We start from the raw sequence: 27198 nt of genomic DNA, 5'->3' as shown, positions 1-27198 counted from the left end.
CCTGACGCTAAATGATCCGCGCCGCCGTCCTGCCCCTGCGGCAGCGGTACGTGAGCACCTACTGCCCCCTGCAGCCGCCCAGGTCCCGGGGGAGACGCAGTAGGCATAGGGCACTCAGCTGTGCCGGAGCTGCTGCTCGTTCCGTTACGGGGCCTGTAGCTCTAGTGCTGAGGGCTTTGGGGAGCAGGCTGAGTAATGCGCTCAGCTTAGCCACGACCTTGGTGACTGACTCCCCCCCACACAAACCCTGGGTGATGAAAACCAATTATCCTGACAGTGAAAAGTGCTATCTCTAACTCCAAACCAGCCTTCACGGAAATGGGGAAAATGCAGCTTTTACAGATAAACACCGTTGCATAAGTCCGAAAACTGTTTTATTAAGGCAGTGACGATTGCCCATCCCAGGTTGGACTTCTGAGTATGAAAGCTGGCTGGAGCCTCAGTTTACTATCATTATCAGAGTTTGATACGGCTGTGGCTTTTTCTTTTGTGCAGACAGGTGAAATGTTAGCCCATTGAGGTAATACAGAACAGCATACTTAAAGGCAGCTTAGAATGTATAACTTCATATGAAGCATTCTCATGGTGGACAGTAAGTAACTTGAGGGATACTCTGTGCAGATCAAGGATAATGTACCTTTGAAGAAAGCCTGTTTAAAAGGAAGGAGAAGGCAGTTGTTAGTTTTATAAGGAATGATGGACTTCTCCAAAAATCCTCATGGAATAAAAACAGAAGAGAAAACACTCCCAGTATAACTAGAAGAGACATTTTGGAAGAAGCGGCCTAATGGGGAGAACCTGTGCCTGCCTTTCTTCTCTCTCTCTATGAGAAACAGATTATGTAAACTGACAGAAATCTCCCTAAAGAACAGATCCAGGTTCTAATTCATGCATGTGAGTAAAATATTTCTGAGGCTGGCAGTGAAAAGCACCTTACCTAAGAAGGTTTGTATCTTGATAGAACCATCAGACCGCAATGAAGACAGAACTCCCAGGATCACAAGCAGGAAACTCACATGGTTTACATGGCCGTACCCTAGATAATACAGTTACTATCAAATACATCTGAGCAGGAAACTCAAATCATAATGTCTCTCTTACATATTGGTTAGATACTATGGAAAACTGGTTGATAAGCAACACTGTCAACTGTCCCTGTCAACTGTATTTTATTTTTAAATATATATATATAAAAAGATAATATAAATTTTTATTTATATGTTAGACAATACTTTCTAAAACTGTTTCCTTTCTGAGAAACGGTCAACAGGAATTCATGTTTCAGGTACTCCAAAGGATATGATAAATTCGTTGTCTTGTTCCATCTTTTAATGACTTTCAAGAGAGGCGCTGAAGTCTAGTTGCAGATGGTTAGAACAGGTAGAGGAATTTAAGGCATGCTGTGCCTCAACAGGGTCAAAATAAATTGGAAAGTAAGGTAAAAGGATCTCCTGAGTCACTGCAACCTCCAGCCTTTGCAAATGCTGTATTATATAATTCATTTCACAAATGTATCAAGTTTCATCTTAAGATCTTTTGCCACCGTAATTCCCACTGAGAAGCTGTTCCCAGAACGTTCTTCTGATTTTCATGCTAAATATATTTGTGACTGGTTTATATCCGTTTGTTCTTGTGCCAGTGTTGGCCTTAAATAGCTCTTACTCCATCATATTTACCCTTTGTGCATTTATAGCCAGAAACGTCCATCTTGGCCTTTGACTAGGCTAAGCTAGCTCAGCTCGCCTAACTTTCCATTCTCCTTCATCTCAATAGTGGCTTTCTGCTCCAGTTTCAGTTTTATTCATTTCTCTTCAATATACACGACCAGAATGGCATGCAGTGTTCTAGATGGTATCTTGCCAAAGCCAAGGACAATGGTATTAATCCCTTCTAAACTCTGCTAGAAACACTGCGCCTAAGACATCTTAGGGCCGTGTTTTCCTATTCACAGTGGCAGCTCACAGTTATTTTGGGATCAACTAGTGTGCACAGCCAGATTATAATGTTCTTTTCTGACCTACAAATGTATGCAATGAACCCATGAAAAGATTTCATGGCCGTGCCTACTTTTAGGCCTTGGACTCAAAGGTTATCCATAGGCAAATATACTTGTGCTTAGCAAATCAAAACCATGTGTTAAAACATTTCTAACGGTCCTGAAAGCGTAAAGTCTCTCCCTCTTTTTCTAACGTCCAACTACATGACATGTCGCTAGGAAGCCGATATGGCTCAGTTGAAACTCCTTTGGCTAGCTTCCTGAGTCCAGGTTAGAACAAGACCAAAAAGCAACCTGAGCAGAAAATATCCTATCAATGGCTATTGTGCCAGCAAGTCCTGGGATAGATTTTCATCAAGCTATGCAGTGACAATCTTTGTAATGGCAACCACTGTTGAAATCCCATTATCCAAGCTGCATGACTATGCCAGGAATTAATAGGAAAGGGAGAGTGAAAATAATTGTGTTTAAATTGATGGTATGTCTCCATCTTGAACTCTGTCTACAGTTCAGGTCCCATTTAAAAAAGTGTAGAGCACATCTGAAGAAGATTCAGCAAAGGGAAATATGGATGACCAAAGCTGCAGAACGGCTTTTCAGTGAGGAACCATGAAGTTTGGAACTTTTCACCCTGGCAAAGTTAGCTAGGGATCTATAAAAACGTTAGTTACTGAAGAGATTGGACAAAGACTGTTTTCTTTAACATTTCTTCCATATAAAATATAGGGACACCAGATGAAATGAGCTGGCAACAGGTTCAAAACAACCAAGAGAGGTAGTTAGTGACATGACATAATGTTAAACTGTGGAACTGCACTACCAAATGTCTTGGATGCTAAAAGTTTATAGGGATTCAAGGGGAGACTAGACAGATTTGTGAAAGAATTAGCTATAAAATACAATACAACCTGTGGCTCAGAAAGTCTGATCAATTCATGTTGCTAGTTTCTAGATCTGTCCTTAACTAGGAAGCATAATGTATGATGCAAAGTTTCAGGGTCAGGTGGAACATACCCATCACCTGTAGCTGGTCTCTCCAACAGCTCTGCATTTCCCTGACCCTGCCATCTACATCTCATTTAACTGCACACAACTCAGCTGATTTATCCCAGTAGCCACAGGATGCCAAATGCGTGGGGAACTCTGGCTCGCTTCTCTCTGAAGAACTCTATCTCGAGTACTTTGATAGAAGATGCACTTCCTGCTTGTTTTGCCTCTCACCTGGGGATTCTTTTACATAAACGGAGTCCTCAGGAATCTTACACTTCCAATTTCCTACAAATTTCTGGCTGCCTTCTGAGTGATGAAGCCAGTTGCAGCATTTCCACAAAGTGAGCCCTATGCAGGTAAGAAGCTGTATGACTGCAGTGAAGCCACCAAATTCAGTGGATCTACTACCACAAGTAAACTTGACTAGACGCAAGTTTGTAGTATTGGGGTCTGGGTAGGAATTGGGTATCAGACCCTTGCTTCTGGGGTGTGTCTTCCCTTTTCCAAAGATTTGTCTTCCTTTACTGCTGGATATACATTATTCATATTTCAGACATTGAGATCCACAGTACCTGTGATACAGGAACTTGGAAGCATGAGAAACTCATGGGCGAGGACAGAAGCTGCCACAAAGACCTTTCCTTTTCCGTATAAGCCCCCGATTTCCAGTACCTTTCTCTTTCAGACTTTCACTAGAAGATATGAATTGAAAACTGAGGCTCAAATCGCACTGCCACTGGGAACAAGGCTAACAAGTGTTAGCCTCTGATGGCTCAGCACCAAGATAACAGCACCAGCTCCTGAACAGCATGGTCTGTGGACAGCATGAGCTCATGTGTCAGCAGTGATGGCACAGCAGCCCCTCTCCATGGTTAGATTTATGCAAACATGGAAAGCTCCAGTAAGACGACCAGTCTTTCCTCTCTGAGACTCATGCAGGATCGGGTTTTAGAATTAGTTAAATCCTATATTGAGCCTTCAAGAAGGTTATGACACTGTCTGTGCACTTAGTAAAACAGGATGAAACTGGTAATTCTTGCCACTTTAAATTAATATTGATTCAAGAAATAACTGTATTTCAACATGTGAGAAATTAAGATCCAATGTAAGTTATGAATTCTGCGCAGTAAAAAAACAGAAGCATCAGCCTTACCTTTAAACTGACCCTGTTTGGCTTCTGAAAAATTGCATCTATCAGAAAAAAAAAATAAGAACTTTTTAGCAGTGGATTTTTCTTTGAAGGTTAGTGCCACAGCTGTCAAATAGCTGTAATAAAATGTAGGTTTGAAGTTTTTTATTATTTGTATGTGTGCTTGCATTTATCCTTAATTGCAACAAAACAGATGTCATTTTTTTAAGAGTGGGAGAAAAAACAGAAGAGTCCTAAATATTTTCTGACTGCATTGGTAATTCAAACACAATACCATTCTGCTAGTGCATGAAATACAGACAGTAAAATAAATGATTATCTTTTTTTCTATTCCAGAGGATTGATTATAAAAACTAGTATAAGCCTCAAATTAATAACAAAAACTGTCAGCATCACTGATTGTATCTTGTTCATTTTATAAAGCATCAAAGGGAAACTGTTGACACATTCTACATAGATTTAAAAATATGCCTAAAAATTATAATTTTATTTACCATAAAATATTGGAGGAGCAGTAGAAAAAGGAAGGCCTTTTGTAAATCAATAGATGTACTCAGATATTGACACATACTTATTCTTTGATTAAATACATCTTTTATTTGCAAAAGCTATAGAAGCACATAGCAGAGAAAGGTGGAAACCTGCAATACTGCTGAAGAAACTAAAGTTGTTTCCAACATTATTTTTTTTTATGTAGGTTATAGTAATCCAATAAATGGAACCAAACCAAAACTGCCAGGAAAGCACCTTAGTAAAAATCACAATTTTGAGAACCTAAGTATTTTTTGTATATAGATTTAATGACAAAAACACCACCTCACTGATTTGATGATGGATGGATTGTAATGAGATCACATCTTATCTGGATCACTGAGGAGACTGTCCGGATTTTAACATGAGCTAGTGAGCAGGTATAAGAAGGAAATATTGCATCTATGTTTTACCTGAGAAGTAAAGTTTAGTGGAACAGGTACAGTGAAAAAACTGTAGATCAGAAGCAGCAGATCTGCTCCACAAGTCATTGTATCCAAAAGCTAAAAAAATTCTCACTTGACTCATCTGTAGGGGAAGCATCTCCTGCTTGTGTATACAAGCGATGATGTTTAATAATGACCCATCCCGTAGTAAAATTAATGTTGCATAAGAAGTTAACTGCTCTTGAAAAACAGGTTCCTAAGTGAGCTGTTGGATTTTTTTTTATTAAGCCCGTGAACAATATATAAATTACAAGTAAGAACAAAATAAGTCATAAGGCTCTGTCTCAGAGAAAAGCTAAGTCTAAAACGCTCTAAAAAATCAGTGACATTGGTGAAGGAGCAGAATAGTTGAAAAAAACAGCAGACAAGTTGCCAAGACATTTGACTAATTACAGTCATTAGAAAGAACCCCCATTTTAACCTTTTTGGACAATTTTCTGTTTTAATATGCATTGTTAGAAGTTACTATTTTTCTTTTGCAATGTAAGTTGAAATTTGAAGTCCATTGCCTCAACATCTTTCAGAAAACTATTGATTAATTATTAAATTTAGATGATTTTCCTTCTGATGGATTCTAGCAGCATCTCAAATCAGCCAATTATTGTATTTTCCAAACTTGCCTTATTAGCCTCTGAAATGCTGCTGCTTCTCAGCTGGAGCTCTGTTTGTTCATTCTTCTACAGCAATCATAAAAAAAAATAAAAATACATTATCACAGTTATCAACTGTGCTGTGCAGAGTATTTCTATTAAGTTATCCATTAAGACCTGGCCAGTCCTTTGATTGGGGTTGTTCTACTTGCAACCACTGAGTTAAAGGAAAGAGCAGCTAAACCTGCATTCTACATGTCATGTAAGTTGGACCAAGCTCTGTGCTGGTGTCAGTATGTCAGGTAGGTAACTTGGAGCCCCCTCTCTCTGCGTTCCCAGCCTTCTTGCAGGTGCTAATGCCAATATGCCTGCTCCTAGGCTGCTGTGTTCTGCTTGCCCTTACGCCATCCAGATGGTGCTCCCGTGCACGTGTGCCTGCCTCTGCCAGAGGTCTGGGCCATCCCTCCTCAATGCAGAAATGCAGGCTTTTGCCATATAGCCTCAATGGTATGAAGGACATTATTATCCCTGCTACATGGTGCTGGAGTAGGTGGATGCCAAATACATCCATACTGGGGTGCAGGGACCCCAATGAGGCCCCATGGAGGCTGCAAAGCAGGTCCAGGCCTGGAGCACCTGATCCACAAGGAGATGGGAAGGAGCTGAGCTTGTTGGGTCTGGCCATGGGGATGCTCAAGTGGGGTGGGGTGTCTACAAGCAGGCCCTGGCTGCAGCAGGATGGCCAGGGACAGAAGGGATGGATGGGACCAAACCCTTCTCTGCAGCGACAGATGACATAACAAGGGGAAAATGCCACAGATCACAGCCCCGGGGGTTCAGGCTGTACGTAATGAAACACTTTTTCCTTGAGAGAGGGAACAGCCCTAGGACAGGTCACCACAGATACAGGAGATCTCAGTCTCGGCGGCGGTGCCCGGGCTTAGTGGGCCAAGCCATGACCCTAACCTAGTGCTGGTGACACCTGCTGTGAGTATAAGGTGGAGCAGGGACCTTCGAAGGTCCCTTCCAACCAACATTTCTACAATATTGAGATACCTTTGCTATGAAAGTTTTAAGACTTCAGTGACATCTTTTTTTTTTTTTAAAAAAAAAAAATCAACTCTGAGAGGCTGAGGTTTTCTGCTAGGTCTATGGCAGGAGCTTAGAAAGCCATTTGCCTGAAGTCAGAGAAGGGAAGGACAGCCCCACAAAGAAGGAAAACATGGAAAGGAAAGGAAAAAAATAATCAGGGCGTATTAAGGAAAAACAGAAAAAAAGGACATAAAAAGTAATTAACCTTGAACCATCTGGAAATACATTAACAGGAATATATGGGAAGCTCTACCACTGTAGCTTCTTAATGGATGAATGATATTTCAGCATCTAAAATGTTTAGGTTACTTTCTCTGAAGCAGGGCATATTAACCTGACTGGAGTTTGCAATGCCAGGGATTTCCTTGCACATCCAAATGAGCTTTTCTTAAAGCTCTCTCAGATGTCTCTACCCTGCACTAAAATGCTCCCCTAGTGCTAAAATTCCTCAGCACTTACTATTTAATTAACAGATCAATAGCTCTCCATAACCATTTTTTTTTCTTTTCTGTAGACACTTTGTATTTTCTCAGTTAGTCAGGCTGCTTGTTTACTAGTCAGTTTGGAATCTATTTTTTTCCTGAATAATTCTGAAATTCTGAAATAAGATGAAGTTGAGCTTCATCTTATTTTTTCCAAATATCTTGAAGCCATTTTTTCCAGATAAAAATAGATCTCAAGCTTCAGGTTTATCTACAACAACACAGTTCCATGTTACAGAGACATAAAGTAAGAACAGTTCAGAAACTGACCTATTTAATGACTCATCTATCATTTTGCTTTGATGGGAGTAGAGACATTTAAGATATTTAATTTATGTGAATATTTAAGATTTTATTTTTAAAAAGTACACAGTTTTCCATACCTATTTTAACATTACACATACAATGTGAATGCATGTCACCTACATTGCCTGAAAATGTAATAAATATGTATATCTACATAGGCTATAGATATAGAAAACATTTTGCTGCAAGCTCATGTTTTCACAGCTGTTTATTTTTCTTAAAATAGTTTGGCATTGATGAGTCTTGTAGTTGATGGCAGAACCACACTGTGGCTTGAAATTTTAAGGAAAACAGTTTGTGACTGAGAAACAAGAAAATAAGACCTTTTATCATTGTGATCATGTAATTGCAAATAGTAAAAACAGCTTTGTGTTACCATTGAAACTGATTATGCAGGCAGTATTAAACATCCATTTAAATAATAAGAAATACTTCCAGAAGATAAATAGAACCTTTCAATATTCATATTGTTTTAAATATCTTCTGGCCATGATGTTATGTTTGTTCATATGTAGAACTGATCACTTAATAGACATATTGTGTTATAGTGTCCTGGTGATTTGACACCTGCAGTGTTAGGTGGCTTGGGGTGCTAGAAGATAAACTTCTAATCTAGAAGTTATCCTTGAGAAAGAGAAGGGTGGAACAGGGCATTAGTACAATGGAAGAAGGAAAATTTTTACTGAATAGTCATACTTACTTGACAAAACATTATACCATAGTTTTATCAAAGAACCATGGCCATTTTTTACTTGAGGTAAGTCCTAGTCAGTAGGTTATTACTAATATAATAAATATATGTATTAAACTTTGTTCTGCTTAACCTTAGTATGTAACTTGCTGATGCAACAGATGGAAAACAGACATTTTTCTTTATTTAGTTGTTCTCTTAAATTGCTCTGCTTATATTTATTAAATTAAAACTTGAAACAACGAGCAATTATAGTCAGGATACCTGTGCAAAAAGAGAAACATCCAAACCCTCTATGTCCCAAGCCCACTGCTGTGAAGACATCAACTCAGTATCTGTGGCCTTGGGGGTTGTTTTCAGCAGACTAACAACAGCACGAGTGAAGTTTGAGGTAAGGTAGTCTAGGATGGTAAGTCCACAGACTAGAATACTCACTGCAGGGCGCAGAAAGATGTACAGGAGCTTGTCAAGCGGACGCTTCAGGAAAGCCACGAGCTGCAAGCCTGGCCTCATTTAAAGCCCCCTACGTTTGAAACGGCGGAGAAAAAGCGGGAGGGCTGTTTCAGGCCGCTTCCTAGCGCCCACCTCTCCTCCCGCCACCGGCTGCTTCCCCGCCTCTCGCCCGCTACTGTTCTTAGTGCCCTCTCCGGGGCCTGAGTCGAACACACTGCCTCCCGCAGGCCGCCGGCCCGCAGCTGCTAGGCCGGCAGCCCGCTCCACGCCGCGGCTGGGAGCCGCGGCCACGGTGGCCGCTAACGGCGCCTTAGCGCGCTCCGCCCCGCTCTGCGGGCGGAACCTTCGTGCCGGGCCGCGGAAGCCGGCCGGAGAACGGAAGCGAAGGACGCGGCCGCCGCCAAGCGAGGCGCTGAGGGGTCGGGCTGCCGACCGCCGCCTTCCTCCCGTCCGGCCACCGCCGCTGGGACCCCCCGGTTCGCGCGGCCGTGTGAGAGAGCGGGCGCAGAGGGAGGAGGGGAGGGAGGGGGAGTGAGTGTGCACCCGCCGCCGTCGCCGCGTACCGGGCCCTATTTCCGCGCCGGCACCTGCCAGGCCGCCGGAAGGTCACGGGCGGCGGGGCCGGCCCTGACCGACGCCCGCTTTCGCATCGCCGGCCGCCTCGGCGCGGCTCCGGCGTGTAGCCACCCCCGGCCTGCCCTCCCCTGGCGCTTGACCCTCTGCTTCTCTCGGCTGTAACGGCCGCGGCGCGAGCTTCCCCCCCCCCCCGGCTGCAACGGCCGCGGCGGAGCTCCCTCGCCTCCCCCCCCCCGGCTTTAACGGCCGCGGCGCGAGCTTCCCTCCGCCTCCCCCCCCCCCCCCCCCGCGTCTGTAACGGCCGCGGTGGAACTCCCTCGCTTCCTCCCCTCCCCCCCCCCCGGCTGTAACGGCCGCGGCGTGAGCTTCCCCCCGCCTCCCCTCCCCCCACCTGTAACGGCCGTGGCGGAGCTCCCTCGCCTCTCCCCACACCCCCTCCGGCTGTAACGGCCGCGCGCGAGCTTCCCCCCGCCTCCCCTCTCCCCAGCTGTAACGGCCGCGGCGGAGCTCCCTCGCTTCCTCCCCTCCCCGGCTGTAACGGCCACGGCGCGAGCTTCCCCCCGCCTCCGGCTGTAACGGCCGCGGCGGAGCTCGCTCGTCTCCCCTTGCCCCGGCCGGGCAGTCTCGCCCTCTACGCGTCCTTGGCGGCGGCGGGTACCTCTCACCTTAGCGGCGGTGCCAGGCCTGCTCCTCCGGGCGCGGCGTAGCGGCGGGAAGCGCGCCGAGGGGCGGGCTTCTGCCCTGGCGGCCCTGGGTCGGCGGGACGGCAGAAGCCGGTCCCAGTCACGGCCTGAGAGCCTGCATCTGCCTGCGGGGATGTAGCTGCAAGGAGCGTTTGCCCTTCCACCCCTTTCCTGCCCCTGCGCTGGCACTTGGTGCTCCTGGCAAGGTCCCAGCCTGGCAGACTGCAGGCCAGAGAGCCGCAAGCACCCTTCAGGGAGAGCACTGTGGGGTGGTGGAAGCACCCTAGGGTCTGTAAGTGCCAAAAAGGGTGCTCCCTCTCTTGCCTCTGCCATTCTGCTCCTTCCCTTTTATCTGTCGGTTTACTCAGACCTTTGGTGGCATGATTCATCTCACCAACCTTGCAGAAAAGTAATCCTTTTCTGGCTTTTTTTTTCTGCTAGTCTGGTGAGCTGAACTGGCTCACTAAAGGGCAAGGGAGATCCTAAACAAGCACCCGCGCTGGCACAAAGGAAGCAGCAGGGAGCACACAATAGCAGCAGGGGTAGGATAGGGACAGCAAATGTATCAGCTCAGTTCTTGTCCCTGCTTCCACCCTTAGGTACTTTATAGCTAATGAAAGGTAGGCCAACTGGGACTTTTTCAGCTATTACCTGTACTTACAGACTTGAAAAGCATTTGCTCCTTGCTTTAAGTGTTCAAGGAGAGACAAGAAATTCTTGCAGTTACCTAACTGCCTTCTAGTCATGCTACAGGAACAGGAAAGGAACCAGCACAGCTTCTCCTTTTTTTTTTTTTTTTTTTTCTTTTTTTTTTTTTTTTTTTGTTTGAAGTGTTGATATGCAGACAAGCAGAACTATATAAAAACATCAACAATGAATTATTCCAATGTATGATGAAAATGTAGCAATAGCTGCACAGAACTCTAGTTTGGCATTCAGTTAACTATCTTTGCTGTTATATCAGCAATCTATATAGAGAAGAATGCTAAAATTAATTTAGTGTAAACAGAACTGCAGAACACTTAAAAAGGCTTAAAAGTCTCTTCTGTTAAAACTTTTCTTATAATTAGCATTCAGAGCAAGGTTTGCAAAATTTTAAGCTGTTTTCATCTGTTAATATTTATCCCTTTTATTTTAACCAATAAATTTTAAGCAAATATGCTGAATCTACTACTTCTGATTAGTTGCATGGGCACTTAAACAGAAAATTTTAACTAATTTCCAAGTAGAAACATTTCACAGAAACATTCTTAGTGTACAGAAATGTTCTTAATTTACAAATTTTAAATACAAAACCAAAACTGTTTTAGCAGTCAACATTGGAATATTGTAACGAGCTCTTGAAGTCTTTTGACAAACATTTAATGGTGCTTCTTCTAATTCCGGTCTGCTGAATCTCTTTAAATCAAATCTATGGTATGACATTACTATTGCATTTATCTGAATATAGGATCAACATAATATGACTACTAGACAAGAGAGAGGGAATTCAAGGATATTTTGGCTGTAGGTAGTCCAGTGTTTCCCTGGCTGACAGCTCAATTTGGAGATTAGCCAGTTTGAAACTGCCAAAGGAATTGTCTTTGATTTTGCCCTTGTTACAGAAAAATCAGGCAGTGAATGAATAGGGCTTTTGCAATTCTCAAGCTGAGATCCTACCAGTTCAGTAGAAAGCAGATTGTCAAAAGAGGATTTCAATTTTTCAATTCATTTTTTGTATCTTTTAGGAAGAGTTTTTCTTCACATCTAGCAAGCTCCCTTAATTTGAAGGAGCTATGCTTTCTGATTTTGGCTCCTACAGCAGTCAGAGTTTTCCCTTGATAGCTGTGTGTCACATCCAGCATTTTCAATTTTTCAGAGATATTAATAGCTCAAAACTCTTCCAACTCTTAACCTTGTTATACCCCCAAAAACAAATCATAAATCTTTTTTTGAATGTGACGCTTGGGTGCTTTTCTTTTAGGTTTCCTCTTAGGGAAAATAATTCCATATTTTAGTAATGTAGTTGTCTATCTTCATGACTTAGTATTGTGAAGTCAATAATAGTCATAAAATTTCAACCTTAATGGAAATACAAACTTGGCACTGAAATAAAATAATCTTTCTTAGTAAGGTAATGTAGAGCTGAAAGGAATGTAGATTTTTTGAGGGAAGGACTGAAATCAGGACCTTTCTGAATTTATTCAATCACAGAAGTAAGTCTCAAATTATTACTGCCATTTGCTCTCTGCTTAAGAAAAATGGAGTTGAAACATCATCATCATATTCTCACTGCTGTGTGTTTTAACGTTATCCAGTTTAATATCTTGGCATTGTGCTACTGTTGAGATACTTCATGGTAAACTTTATGCCCATTTTCTGCATGGAAAACAAGTTTTTATAAAATGGTGCTTAAATGTAAGGCAGACGTTTTATCAGTTTTAATGACTTTTTCTTTCCTTCTTTCTTTCTTTCCATCCTGCATTTTTACATTTAGGGTTGAAAAGCAAAATGGTACATGCCGAAGCATTTTCACGTCCACTGAGTCGGAATGAGGTGGTTGGTTTAATTTTTCGTCTAACAATATTTGGTGCCGTAACGTATTTTACCATTAAATGGATGGTAGATGCCATTGATCCCACCAGAAAGCAAAAAGTAGAAGCTCAGAAACAGGTAGGGTTTACAGAAACATGTATGACTATCTCATTAATTACTGTTTATACACAGAAATGTATCAACTGAAAACTGGACTATGAATAACCAACAAAGGAATCAACAAAAGCATGTGGATATGGAGAAATCAGAAAATTAGAAAGAGATCTTTTGTAGTAAATGTCAGAATCCATGCTATTAGCATTTTCAGTACTTACATTTTATAATAAGTTGAAATGTCTAGCTGGCGGTGGTGAAAAAAATGCTCAACTGTAGTATGATGTTGTCTTGAAGCATCTGTAGGTGTGTGGTCCCAGAGTTTCTTCTGCTTCTGACAGCTTTGCTAAGTAGCAGTAGCATTAAATAATGCTCTCATCGGTCTCTTGGATGCATATTAAAACCTTGAGCAGAAGTGACTTACCTCTGTGCAGCTTTTTCACAATTAGAAGCTAATGGCAAAAGCAGAGATTGTAGTTACTCATGACAAAGAGGAACACTACTGTCCATTTTCCTTTTTAAGAGTAGCATGCACCTTGCCTGCACCTTCCCCAGCAGAGGTCAAAATGCACTGGAAAGGGGAGGGGAAAAAAGTGAAAAGCCTTGTCCCTTATATTGAACTAGAATGATTCATGGGAGTTAATGCTTTGAGAAAAGATTTGGGTGCAATTCAAGAAAAATGCTAAGTATTGCCTTTGGAAAATGTTGAAACATTGCAGCAGTTTTGAGCAACCTAACTCTGTTTGGGGGCAGAGATGGGTTGTTTTTTTAATGAAATCCTTAGTTAAAAGTTTGGCCTGTCTTGAAAAGTCAACTTTCACAATCTGTGCCAGTGCCAACAATTATATAAGAGATTGCAATATCCCAAAAGCATGTCAGATTTAACCGCAAAATTGAGTGTAAAGAGAAACTGAATTGTGAAAGTATGTTGACACAACAAATGACTTTTCCTTTTAAATGGAGAGAAAGAAAACACTGAATACAGAGAAAAATAAATGACTAACTTCTGTGCATTACCTTTTTTCTTTTTTTCTTAAAAATATATGAATCTCTCCTTGATACAGTCTTTTTTTAGAATAACACAAATGGTATTTTCCGTAAAAACATTCTTGTTATTTGCAGGGTTGTGAAAGAAGGTAATGCAGAAATGTGAAGGCTCTCTAGAGTTATCTTTAATGATGAGTTCCAGGCTTTCCATCTGAATACTCTACAAAATTTGTAGGAACTAACTGACTTGAAGCGTAATATATCTGTATAAGCTTTAAAAACTCCTATACAGCTTATGGAAGTGGTTCTGTACTGGGGTTACCTATATATTAGCCCTATTCTGGACAACAAACTTAGCGTTTTAATGTTTGTTTTGATTGCTTTTATGGTCACGATATATGACTTGTAGATTTGGGGGATGAGGGAAGTTAGTTTGACACTTATTTGATGGGAACTTAGACATGTGACTTGGTTTCTCTCAAGTGACTAGTAAGTCATTAGGAAATAGAGCTTTCTACTTCAGAATGATTTAAGCTATTTTGAAGCTTTTATTTCTAACTTTCAGACTGAAAATAGCAGCTCTTTAAAAACTAATTTTTGAATTAGCTAACCAATTTCTTTTTCTAATTTTTTTCTTTTTTTCCTCCAGGCTGAAAAGCTAATGAAGCAGATTGGAGTGAAAAATGTCAAGCTTACTGAATATGAAATGAGCATTGCTGCACATCTCGTAGACCCACTTAGTATGCATGTAAGACACTGTTCTCTGCACAATTGTCCCTGTTTCCTATAAGAGCACTTCAGGCAGGGAAGATCTTGGTTATGACTTTGGATGATTTTATTTGTCATACATACGTATGTCCGTGAAAATACACAGAAAATATTTCTGTAATTTGATACTAAAATTGCATCATTACAAACAGAATGAGTTTTTTTTAATCATTTAATTTGAGGCTTTACACTACTTCGAAGCTTTTTATGAGGCCTCCTTGAAAATCGATGTATTTTTTATTGGCAGGGACTACAAAGACCACTTCTAATACTGTTTTTCCATATCAGGTAACCTGGAGTGATATTGCGGGCTTGGATGATGTTATTACAGACTTGAAAGACACAGTCATTTTGCCCATTAAGAAGAAATACTTGTTTGAGAATTCCAGACTCTTACAGCCACCAAAGGGTAGGAAGGAAATGCTACAGACTTATGTATTGGTATTAAAAATATATATATATATGATTACTTAGAAAGAAAAGAAGAAATGGGTTAACAGTTGATAACTGTTAATAACTACCTATATGTATGACACTCTCTTCTTTGTTTCATGTGCAAAATCAAATAACTGGAGCACTTTTGTAGTTGTGTTAGTTTTTCCAGACTGCTTACTTTTTAAGTCACAAATTGAAACTGTCTGGAAAAATATTATTCATTTCTTTTTAACTAGACTTTCCACACAGGGCAAGGTCCCCATTTTACTAGTGTCTTGCATCATGTGTTAATCTATCCCTCTGAGGTGACTTTCTATTATGTTGTTTATGGTCATCAGTCACATTACCAGAAAAAAAAACTCTAGTAATTCTCTGTTTCTGGCTTGTTTGAATTATTTTTTCCTTTAAATTGTTTTATTTTCATCTGTGTTAGAAAAGAATTAGTGTAAATTGTTTCAGTGTGACAAGTTTAAAAAGTGGATGCTTTATTTATCTGGGCTCCATTTTTTTTCCTCTGGGATATATTGTATTAGCAGGGTTGAAACAGACTATAAAAAAGGTCTATCAAATGCTCATGGAAAATAAATAGATATTTTTTCAATTTTATCTTAAATTTACAGTCACAGAAATAGAACAGTCATCTTTCAAACAAATGTCTCTCTTCAGTTTGACTGTATCCATTTTTAGATATTTTTATCTTATGATAAGGGTATCTTTAAAAACTGACATTTGATTTGATGGGGCATTATGTACTTGTTTTCACAGCTTTTAAAACTTGTGCACAATCATGTCTATTACACTAATCCATGTTTTGTATACTGTTACGAGACATCATTAACACCACTGCTTTTTCAGGAGTACTTCTCTATGGCCCTCCTGGTTGTGGTAAAACACTGATCGCCAAAGCTACAGCAAAGGAAGCAGGTTGTCGATTTATTAATCTGCAACCTTCAACGCTGACTGACAAATGGTATGGGGAATCTCAAAAACTGGCTGCTGCTGTCTTCTCCCTTGCTATAAAGCTCCAACCATCCATCATTTTTATTGATGAAATAGGTAAAAAGCTATCTGCTTTGTAAGTAACTGTAACAAAGTAACATTAAACTGCAAGCTCAAGTTGATGAGTGTATTTGTCTAGTGCTACGTGCTCTTTAAAAAGAATGATAATAGAATCAGGTTTAGTCATATAAATAGTATAGAAAAGCAATGATGCCAAAATAGGAAAAATATTATACTTTTTAGTGTCAGTGGAGGAAATTACAGTAGAACAAGTTGATGCTTATTTTTGGTTGAGCTAAACTAGTTCTTGCAGGAAGCTTTTCTTCTGTATTCAGGTAATTCATCCCTAAATACACTTCAACACTGAATAGTTTTTGTCATGAGGAAACAGAACAAATTAGGGGATTAGGAGAGCTCAGAAGTAATAGTCTAATAAGGCTGAAGAAGTAGCAGGAAAATTTCAGTTAGGAAAACAGCAAAGGTGCCAATTGCTCAGTGCATTTAGACTTGTCACATTTGTGTTTAAGTTACTGTGAACTTGAATGAAAATTGCTCATTGTCCCTTAGCACTGGCTCTTCTTAGAATCAGTCATGCAGTTTGTAGAAATGGAATATGTTGAAGCTTTTACTCTCTCCCCATTTTCAGTTTATGAAAAGGTTATTTTCTTAAGATGGTTTTTTATTTCACACAGGTATGAGAAGTTTAGGTTTTTACTAGCTGTTGGAAATTCTTTAGGAAACTGCTAGCAAAGTTAGAGCACTGCATAACAGCGTGTAGAGTCTACTTTGTATCAGTCCTGTTCAGGCAACAGCAGCTTGCTGTTCTTCTGTGCTTTGGTGTCTTCTAACTTGCCTTACGCTGAACGTTCAAATTGTGTGTGAGCAATAAAGGTAAAAGTTGAATTTTCAATGAATTCAGGAAAGTGAAAATTTGAAGCCCTTGCAATAAACACAAGATTTGGGACAATTTCTTGTGATACTTAAGTAACTATTTTAAAATGTAGTAAGATTCCACTTTTTTATCCTTTGTCATAAGAAGTGTTTTCTACTTGTTGACAGTGTTTATTTAAAAAGTATTCATAAGAGACAGAATAACATAGGTCTGCACATGAGGAAATAAAAGTGTACAGTTTCTATGGCTCAACTGAAAGTAAATTGCTTTACTGAATCCTTTAATACAGATTCCTTCCTACGAAGTCGCTCAAGCTCTGACCATGAAGCTACAGCTATGATGAAAGCTCAGTTTATGAGCCTGTGGGATGGTCTGGACACTGATTATAATTGTCAGGTAAGTAGAGAGAATGACATGAAAAGTAACAATTTTTTTCTTCTAAACTAGTGTGCATTACAGCATTTGGGAAGGGGTGGCATATTGCATGTAATAATTGCCAAGAGTTTGTCTACCAGTTAATGTTAGTGATTGCCAATGTATTACGGGAGAGAGATGAATTATATTAATGGATCTTTCTGTTCTTGAGAAGACTGTTCTTGTGTGGAGTTTTCTTGGATGTTCTTGCCTGCTTTTTAATTTTAAGAAATACTCTTTTCAGAAGTTTCTTAAGTCTGAATAATACAAGTGTAAACTTTGAACTGCCCAAATCAGGAATTCAAAACGGCTTTAAAAAAATATCTTGTCAACAATATTTTTACCAGGTGAATGGAAACCTTATTTCAGAAAAGGTATTGAAAGATCTGAGTATGCATCCTAGTTGCAGGGTTTTTTTCTCTTCAGAAAAGCAGTAGACTAGCAAAGCTTATTTGAGTTAATCTGAAAAGGTAGGAATGCTGATTTTGTCAAAAGACAAATTCTGCTAAATAGAGCCATGCTTCAATTCTGTATTCCTCCCTCTGCTTTTCTCTTCCCTTTTCATTACCTCAATGGCAATATTATATTTTGGGAAAAAAATAGCTGTTGATTTTTTTTTTAAGAAAAAAGAAAAGAAAAGAAAAACCAACAAAACACAAAACCAATGATGCAATTGACTCCAGTCTAGGGTGGAACAAATACTTCTTTGCTTTTCCTGCTTTCCTCAGCTTGTACCAGCTACTTTTTTCCAGTTGATTTGGCGACTGATTAGAACACATTCAAGATAACATACATAAGGGCTTTTAATCTGAGTGTTTGCTTGCTGTTATTATGAAGCTGATGGTATGAACACTTAACTGGAAGTTAAGTGCAAGCATGCACTCCTCCGGCTTTTTAATGTGTTATCTTTTTTCCAATATAGAGACAACTTCTTGGAACAAGTCAAACTGTTCATTCCATGCAGTAAGACAATATATAGTTTTATCCATCTTTTGAGTTCAGTGTACTAAGCCTGAACAAGTCATTGTTATCCCGTACTCATAGGTCTCTGCATCGTAGGTGGTCACTGGAGTAAATAAATTACAATGGTAATGGGTGACTGAAGACACTGCGGTCAACTGAGATTTCTTGGAGGAGGGATTTAGCTGAAGAGTGTTTTGTTTCAATACCATATTTTTAGGCTCCTCCCATAGATGCGATTGCTATTCAAGAAGTGCTCTTTAAGCAGTGGTTTTGACATTTCTGTATTGTCTCATTTTTGACAGCTAGCTCATTCGACTCTTGTTAATTACAGATGTTTACTTGGGAGCTTTGGGCTGCCTGTTTGATTCTTGCCAAACAAATTTCTTCTGACTAAGGATTAAATTTGGCTTTTGTTACTGTGACAGGAATTCCAAATGTTAAGAGGAAATTGTAAATAAGTGTTGTAATGCATGTTATTTGTTCCTCTGTTGATTGCACCTGAAAAGTGTGTTCAGCTCTGTTGTCTGTGGGTGGGCTAAACCTGCCAAGGACACAATTTTGAGTCCAGAAGGAACTTCAGGCACAGTGCCTGGCAAAAAAGGCTGTGTTCCTTTGAGGGCCTGTTCAAGTCTGGAAGCAGTATATAGCTACATTCATTCCTTGGGGAGCCTGGGTTAGCAGAACCTGTAGACCGAGCCAGTTCTGGGCGGATTTCTCCTGAGTTCTGGGAAGGCTCCTCAGTTCTAGTAGTACAGAGAAAAAATATTTTGGATCCAGTACTGGCCCTGATACAGACCTCGGGGAAGCACAATATGGGTATAGTAATGTCTCTTTGCAAGAGGCAGCTCAGGCTCAGCCAAATCATTAGCATGTGTTCAGCACCAGTCATTTGAGGTCCCGCATGGAGGCTCTTCAGTGTATCTGCTGTTATCCCAGTACCTGCATAGTTCCATTGTCTCCTTTGCCTTTGTAGGGAAAAAGAAGTAGGCTGAACATAAAGATTTCTTTAACTTCCTTAGACACTTGCCTGTTACCCAGTTGATAAAACAGTCAAGGGAGCTTGGATGCAGCTTCAAACCATCTTTGCTGTCCCCTGCTTGATCTACTACATGCAAGAGCAAAGAACTTGTGTGCATAACTGCTGCTAGAAGGAGACTTGGTAGATTGCAGAGCCCTGGCTACAAATGAGCCTTTTGGCTTGTGTGTTTCTTTTTTTTGTTTGTTTGTTTTTGGGGGGGGGAGGGGAGAGGAGGAGGAGGGGAGAGGAGGAAGCAATTTGCCACCGTGTAATTAGGCCTCTAGGTGGCAGAGTCGCGCTGATCCAGGAAATGCAACCTGGCTTGGGCACAGGCTGCTGAAGCTCCTAGAGCCAGTTGCGGAACAGTGATCCAAAACAAAAGAACAGAAGTATGTCAGGAAGTTGTATTGATAGGATATTAATTTCTCTGGCATTATTCATTTTCTTGACTGATTATTTACACTGTACATAACTTAAAATAACAAATAAGAACACAAAGGTGATGTGTACTAGAAATAAATTTGCTCTTAAGCTAACAACTGGAATCCAATCAAGTAAGGTAAATACTCTCCTTGTATTGAATTTGGCTTACACGCGTCTAATGCACTGCTGTTAAATTGCATCTTTTTTTTTTTTTTTTTTTTTTAACATAGCACTGAAATGCAAAGTTTTTCATACCTTAACAAAATGCTTCCATTCCAGTTCCTTCCGTACTCAGTTCCCAATAGGAACTAACCAGATCTATATTAAAAAAAAGTTTTGGGTTACTGCTCGTTGCTTGAACTTTGAAATTAGGCTCAGAAGGCTTCAAACTTGTGTGGTCTCTACACAGATGATATTCTGTGGTACCAAAACTTTCTTAAGCTGTCTGTTTAAATCCAATTGCTGAAATCAGTACCAAGAAGCCTTATGTAACGTCTTTAAATGGTAACGTGTTGATAAAGTTTGGAAGGGTCATGTGTTTGTTTTTGAAACTCCAGTATTATGATGTTTTTAAAACCTGGTCTTAGGCTAACTAGTTTTCTCTGTTGCTATATACAGGTAATAGTGATGGGAGCTACGAACCGTCCTCAGGATCTCGACTCTGCAATCATGAGAAGAATGCCGACCCGATTTCACATCAACCAACCTGTAAGTCAGGCCAGCTTTGCTTAAACCATTTGCCTAGGAGCTGAGCAATAAGCGGATGTCTTATCAACCAGGAAGCATACGTCTTCATTTCTCAGAGAAATAGAGATGGGGTTCTGTTTTGATCTGTTTTTAGCTTTTTTAGAAGTGCATGTAATTCTGTTTTTTACAGTGAAGTTTCTCATAGAAAACTAGGGGGCATCTTGTGTCAGTTCATGGCAGTTAGTGCTGGATACTGTTCATGGTCAATAGACCTACTGTTTTGTTTTTCAGCTCAGGTTTGCTATCGATCTTTCTGTTTCCTTTCTGAATGCAGGCTGTGCTCCTCATACCCTTAGCTCTCTTTTTGGTAGTGCAAGGTAACACAGTTAGCTGTGGTATGCGAGGAAGTACTGTTTAGCTACACACAAACTGTAGCTAAACTGTAGGTGCATCATCTGTATCAGGACCAATTCCATAGCAGTGTTTTAGAAAACAGCACATTAAAAAGAAATCTGTTCAAGGCCTCTTACAGTCAGGAGCAACAGTCGGTCTGGAAGACCATACTTGTACCTTTCATGACTTATACCAAATAGACAGTAATTAATATCTTTATCAATTATGCCAGCTGTCACAATATAACTCCTTCTATAAATTGTCATCCTTGTCAAAGTATTTTAAAAGCATTTGTGTGCTTAGTGTTATCACAAGACATTGTTCTGCCAGTATTGTAAAAAGTTTGGTTATGTTTGTCATTGTTCCCTTCTGGCTACTGAAATAACCTTGATTATTTATGTTTTGCATGTTTTACTCCTTTAGTATTGATTGTGCAATAGAGCAGTCACATTCCCAGATCTGTCTTGTAAGAACCGGCTATCTGTCTTAATGGGCAGGTACTTCCTGAAACAGTGTTTAAAACTGCTTTTTTGAGATGCCTCTTCATAGGGTTGCATAAACCCTAACTCGTCTTCAAGTTTTCCTTGAATTAGTAAGGTCAATGGCAGTTTATTTTGGTACTTTTTCACGTTTTTCTATCACAAACCATAAGTAGTAGGATGAATGAATTTCAGATATCCCTCAAAATGTTATCACAAGACTTGGTTCTCTTGAATGCTAGAATTAAAACTGAAAGCGTGTCGCTTCAGGCCTGGACCTGTAACTGTTTTATTGTGCTATAGCCAGCTTGTTTCTTGTTCTTGTCTGTAGTATTTTGTGGTACAACCAGGCTTTATAATTTCTCTTTTATGGAGGGCTAAGATCATTTGTATGTGCTCTGGACAGAAAGCATGAACACCTAGTATTGTTGTAGCGTGACTAGAGCCTTGCAAATTTCACATGTAAGGTAAGGTTAGGAAGTGAGAACATCTCAAAATTACTCAGTTATCTGCAAGGCACATGGAAATGATAGCCAGAAGTGGTTTTTTTGAGAAAGAATATGGAGTGTTCAGCTACAAAGTATTTTTGTGAGTTTTGGAGGAGTGAGTGGGTGTTTTTTTAATGAAAGTGAATTTTGGACAAGTTTGATATTGGGAGAAACAAACAAATCACTACCTGTATTTTACTTTCTTAGTAAGGAGATGCTTAGGACTTGGTTGTTTCTTTTAATAACTTCATTACAGTGTATGATTAATATTGCTTAAAATTTCCCAAAAATGATCTGTTGAATTGAATTTATTTTTTAAAAAAGGTTTTTTACACAGGGCAGTTTATCTTTTTCATCTGATTTATCAGAGCGTATATTGAAAGCACCCCCTACATCTAGGGAGTCAGTCCTCTGTTAAAGATGATTTGGGGAAACTTCGGACAAAAGCTGCTGTTGTTTAGGGCAAAGCAAGACTAAACATCTGTCAGTGCACTTTTTTTTTCTTTTCCTATTGTTAATAAAAATGCATATGCTCAAATGTTTAATTTCATGCACTCCTCGAATCAGAGTACCCTAGGTCTATTTTTACTGATTGATATGCCTCATGCACAGTCAGATAGCTTTCCTTAGTGTGTATCCTTGTCTGCTCACTGAAATTTGACTGAAGGTCCACTCAGTGCAAAGTTGATATAAATGTTAAGTACATTTATTTTTGTTCTTTAATAACTTTAATCTCTTTTGCTTAAGGCTCTGAAACAGAGAGAAGCAATCTTGAAGCTAATTTTGAAAAATGAAAATGTAAGTAGACTTAATGATGAATCTGCTAAATTGCTGTGGTCATGGCTGCAAATTCTGGAGTTGTGGAAAATATGTGTTATAATTGTCTGTCTTGGAGCAAGGTATATATTATCTACCAGAGTATTTCTGATTATAATTTAGGAATCTTTTGCGGTTTCAGGTGTGGCTTCAAATTAAAGCAGTAGAATTGTGTACTGGTTTAAGCACAAGCCTTCTACTAGAGCAGTAGTAGTCTCGGATTTCTTGGTGGAACACTGTCTCTGAGGAAAATTACTTAATTTCTCTGTCTCCATTTCTCTATTATATAACAAGGTAATATATTTATCTCCCTAAAGATGCCAAAGATGAATCATGTTTGGAAATCACTTTGATCAGTGAAAGAAATTTCAAGCCATCATGAAGCATTCGTTCAGGAAGAAGAGACACTGAATTTTTTTGAACACTGTAGTTTATTGGCTCTAGTTCAGAAAGGAAGAATAACATTTTTTGACAGTGCTGCTTTTGCCATTTTGATTCAAAGTCTGTATTTTCTTTAGAGGAAAGGGCCTTCCATGTATGCTGCTACTAATATTAGATGGTGTTTATATTGCAGTCTGTATTCCAAGATGTGGAGAAGGAGTAGATATGCACGCAAGTGGTATTATCTGTTGGCAGAATATGGAACTTGATCAATATTATTAGTCTTTTGGGGACCTGAACCCTGAGCCACAGAGGTTCCTGCCACTGAAGTTCTACAGAACTTATTTAGTAGCACTAATTCTCATTAAGTTAACGTTGTAAAATATTTGTTGATTGAGGTCTATCCTAAAGGTAGGACTCTTTTATTAGTAAAACCAACACAAACCTTTAAGATGCTTAATGTAAGCTGATCGTTTGTGAATGGCTGAGATACTAAGGAAATGATTTTGCAAAGAGTCATTCTGTATTGTTTGAATAGCATGACCAGCAAAAAGCCAGACATGATATCCATTCTGCCAAAGGTATCCTGCAGGAAATATTGGCTTCTCTGCAGAAGATTGCAAACAACCTAAAAATTCTCTTGTAAATGGTGATTTTAATTTATTTTCAGGAATTGTTAGGGAGGTAAGCCAAGTGATAGGCTTCTTTATTGTCTCCCTGAATATCTGCAAACAGCCAGCCCTTGCATATAAGTGAATGCTGTGGCTCCTTTGTCTTGGCAGCTGGACCTTTGGGTTGCAGCACCTTGGCTGTATGGCCTGAACAGAGACACAAATCAGCTCCTGAATAAGGACTTTACAAAATGTAAGGGATATCAAGCATCCAGCAGTGAATCATGGAAGCACAAAGTAACTTGTTTTAAAAAAATAAATTAGCCTATATTGGTTATCTAGTAGGAGGAGGAATTGGATCTCTCAAGCCCAGCTTGTTTTCAGCCAGAGTAACAAACTTCCTGGGAGACTCCTTCCCATGATGTCATGCCTCTATTTTTCCTCCCTGTTTAAGATCTTGTTTCTCCTTTCTCATTCCAAAGGAAATCCTTGTTAATGCTTGGTATCCAAAGTGCCTGTTTTCCATGTTAATTCTCAGCCAGCTACATTGCATCGTTTCTGATTAGCTTTCAACCCCAGATTAGGCAATGATATGCAGATCAACAGTTGACTATCACTGGCTTTGATACTTGTGTGTGAGATAATGCTGGTGTTGTTATAGCAAAGCACACCAAGACAGCAGGGCTGTACTGTTTGTAGGACAACACTTTAGAGTAAGTCAGGTGCCAATTTTGCATGACTTTCCACACCTGGGGACTCACATGACTTGCTGCAGACATAAACCAGAGTGCTGCATGTAGAGTTGTCGTGTGGTGATGAGGGAGCTCAAGTACAAGACCAAGATCTGAGCGAACATGACAGTGTCACCTTTAACTGTTATCTTTCAGGAAAAGTGGGAGGGAAGATGAGCAATTTGAAGAGTGCTTAGTGGATGTCAGTGCATTCTTAGGTTCTCCCTGGGAGTCCACTGATTTATTGAACTGGTAGTTGGAAGGATTATGGATTACATATGGGGCTTTGCCTTTAGCACCAGTTAGCAATTTCATGGAATAGATTCCCTCTTAGAAAATGTCCCCCTTCACTTTCATTAGACTAGTTTGTCTTTAACTTTTATAAAAAAGGAAACACAGATGTCTTGGAAAAATATCCTGGAAAGAAGTGGATAAATGTTAGGTCCTGACTGGAGGTGCAGGCTCTTCTGGCTGCTTGTCTGAGTTCTGTCTCTGATACAATGCCTGGAGTTAAACATGTTATTCTGCTTCTGAGTTCCCCATGTCATAGATGACTAAATAGATAAGGTAAGCACATAGATAAAGTAGGCACAGCTGTTCAGTAACTCAGCAAAAAACTGTTTTTGGAGTTCCTCTTTTGCACTGAGAGGTGGCAAGAGCAAAATGTAAATAGGACAGGAACTTTTTCCAGCCTTACTGTGTTACTGGTTAACATAAGTCTTTATGAGAATAAAATGTACTCTTACAAATAAGTTCAAAACACAAGGCAACTAAACAATTTCCATTTAGTTTCCAAAACAAAAAGGCAAAACTGAAAAAAAATCTTAAGGCAGGTAAAAAATATTTGGAGGCAATTATGTGATGTACTCTAGGAGAAGAGTGTAAATGACTTCAAAGTTATCACCTTTTATTTTTTAACAGGTGGACAGGCATGTAGATCTCCTAGAAGTTGCAAAAGAAACTGATGGCTTCTCAGGAAGTGACCTGAAAGAAATGTGCCGGGATGCAGCACTCCTTTGTGTCAGGGAATACGTTAATTCTGCCTGTGAAGAAGAGAAGTAGGTGTTTTATTCTGTGTTACGATAGCTGAACAGCAACTGCGAATGCTCTCGGTGCTGTATATTGTGCCATTATGAGTTTGTATCTTTTGATTTGCATTGCAAATTTAGGATTGTTTTAAACATTATGATTCACAAGTAGGTTCTCTTTTTTTCCTTCAGAAATTGCCACTATACAGCAGAATATCAATGTTATCTTTATTCATTCTGACTGTGAAAATAAGATGATTTGTTTCAAAGTGGCAAGTTTGAGATGGCAAGAACCAACAATAGAGTTGTATTACTGCATTATGTTATCAAGCTTAGATGCTGGAAACGCTCTTGTGTGCATGTAACTTTATTTGTTGTAATGTTCCTGATTATCTGCCATTCATGAAGGCAAACCATATGCATGGATAGAGGAATGCATTTCCAGAAATACTGGCTCCCCATCAGAGTTACTGTTGTCAAGGATTACTTTTCACTTTCTGAATAGTTCCTATGCAGCACCTGATTCACTATTTTTCTCTTTTTTTTTTTCTTTTTTCTCCTTTTTTAAAGCCATGATGAAGATGAAATCCGGCCTGTGCAGCAGCAGGATCTACACAGGGCAATTGAAAAGATGAGAAAATCAAAGGATGCCACACTTCAGAATGTTTTGATGCATGTTAGTTTAGATTAAGATTGAAGAATGTGTTTGCAGTTTCTGATGTGATTTAGTTTGTTGATTTCTGTAATCAGTTAGTAAAAACAATGTCGGGGGTGGGAGTGGGGATGTTCTTTGAAGAAGGGAGTTATGTTTCTGAAACTGTTTTTATACAACAAATTCTAAGTTATTGAAATTTAGTAATGTGCCATTAGAAATGTAACAATAGATCATGAAGTGGAACAATTATAGCCCAGACCAAGAGCAACTGCCTGTGTTTTGTCCCATAATCAATACACTGTGTAGCCTTAAAGCAGGTTCTGATGTGATGCATGGGTTCAGTGGGTCACCTGTGAGGAGGGGAGATGATCCATTACCAGTTTGTGTATATATGTACAAGTGTGTGTGTATGTATGAAATGTATATATCCACACATTTTTTTATATATATAGACATAATCTGTAGATAACTTGAGTATGGAAAATCTTTTCTACTTGCTGAATCAAGCCAAATCAGATGTATAGATTAAAGATTCATCAATATTCAATTCACATTTACTTCTTCCTTTTAGCAGCAAAAATGAAGATAGAAATTCTGCTTCTAGAATAATTTTCAGGCAAAATTAAAAATGTTACTGATTTTTCTTTCACATGACCACTTGAAGTCTGGTGCCATTTAGTGAAGATAGTAAACTACTGTAAAAACATTTGAATACTTTTCATTTTGTATAAATCCTGCTATTGAGGATATTTAATGCCTTTAATGCTATTTTTATATTTTTTCCTTCTCTGATATGAGCAATTATAGAGTAGAATCTTCTTAGCCAGTCTTTTAATTAAGCCCCACATATTATAAGCTCTCAGAAAAATTGTGGCTTTCTGATCTATTACATATTGTAATGAGAGCTTGCTGCTACTTAATCTTCTCTAGAAGACCCACTGCAGCACTGTGGCATTGTACAATGGAGTGTCATATGTGTAGTATTTGACTAAGGCAAGAGGATACGTTTTGTGATGTGTTGCTTTGTCACGTGCTCTGATTTGCAAAACTGAAGGGACTGGGTCTTAGACTTAAAAATATAATTTAGCAATGTTATGCTGTTCTTGCTGGTAACAGTTTAATAAATTTATGTAAAAATGCGATAAAGGCAAAGGGTTAAAAAAATGTAAGTGGCAAAGCTTTTTGCTGATGTTAGTCAATAGATTTTTATAATTTAACTTTCTTCTCAGCACCATGAATTGTGGACTAATTTAACATACATGTGTAATGAGAATTTTTAAACTCTAAGAGATGGTATATTATGTCACAGGTATCTTAGCTGCAGAAGAAAGGTAGGCACTGAAAGCAAGATACAGTGTAAAAGGAGAGAAGGTGCAAAGTAAAATAAAGACGTTCTGAGCCAGCCGTCACACAGTA

General features: G+C 39.5%; 1 protein-coding gene and 1 long non-coding RNA gene across 3 annotated transcripts; one reads left to right on the top strand and one right to left on the bottom strand.

Moving 5' to 3' along the window:
- Window positions 1–357: 357 nt before the first annotated feature.
- LOC134143090 (uncharacterized) lies at window positions 358–10184 on the bottom strand. The gene is made up of 5 exons (XR_009959035.1): window positions 9969–10184; window positions 8710–8797; window positions 4140–4177; window positions 938–1036; window positions 358–650 (listed from the first exon to the last, which is right to left on the bottom strand). It is a non-coding gene; the product is annotated as an uncharacterized LOC134143090 (long non-coding RNA).
- Window positions 9106–27198, top strand: ATAD1 (ATPase family AAA domain containing 1). 2 transcript variants are annotated; one of them, XM_062580789.1, is made up of 10 exons: window positions 9106–9217; window positions 12463–12638; window positions 14251–14349; window positions 14658–14778; window positions 15660–15860; window positions 16985–17091; window positions 20132–20221; window positions 22308–22358; window positions 25021–25157; window positions 25698–27198. In XM_062580789.1, exons 2-10 carry the CDS (start codon window positions 12477–12479, stop codon window positions 25816–25818), a joined length of 1089 nt encoding a protein of 362 aa, XP_062436773.1. In that variant the 5' UTR covers window positions 9106–9217; window positions 12463–12476; the 3' UTR covers window positions 25819–27198. The 2 variants fall into 2 exon arrangements, with proteins under 2 accessions (XP_062436773.1, XP_062436771.1); XM_062580787.1 differs by lacking the exon at window positions 9106–9217 and adding an exon at window positions 10185–10278.

This window comes from Rhea pennata, chromosome 7, assembly GCF_028389875.1.
Source record: "Rhea pennata isolate bPtePen1 chromosome 7, bPtePen1.pri, whole genome shotgun sequence".
NCBI classification, from domain to species: domain Eukaryota; kingdom Metazoa; phylum Chordata; class Aves; order Rheiformes; family Rheidae; genus Rhea; species Rhea pennata.
The sequence above is the reverse complement of the archived record's forward strand: the minus strand, read 5'-3'. Positions and strand labels throughout refer to the sequence as shown.

What these genes read in the sequence shown, in the direction of transcription:
- ATAD1 (XM_062580789.1), top strand. Translation starts at nt 12,477, where the DNA reads ATGGTACATGCCGAAGCATTTTCACGTCCACTGAGTCGGAATGAGGTG. An exon ending in AAGTAGAAGCTCAGAAACAG is followed by an intron (nt 12,639 to 14,250) that starts GTAGGGTTTACA and finishes TTTTTCCTCCAG; the next exon opens with GCTGAAAAGCTAATGAAGCA. An exon ending in TAATTTTGAAAAATGAAAAT is followed by an intron (nt 22,359 to 25,020) that starts GTAAGTAGACTT and finishes ATTTTTTAACAG; the next exon opens with GTGGACAGGCATGTAGATCT.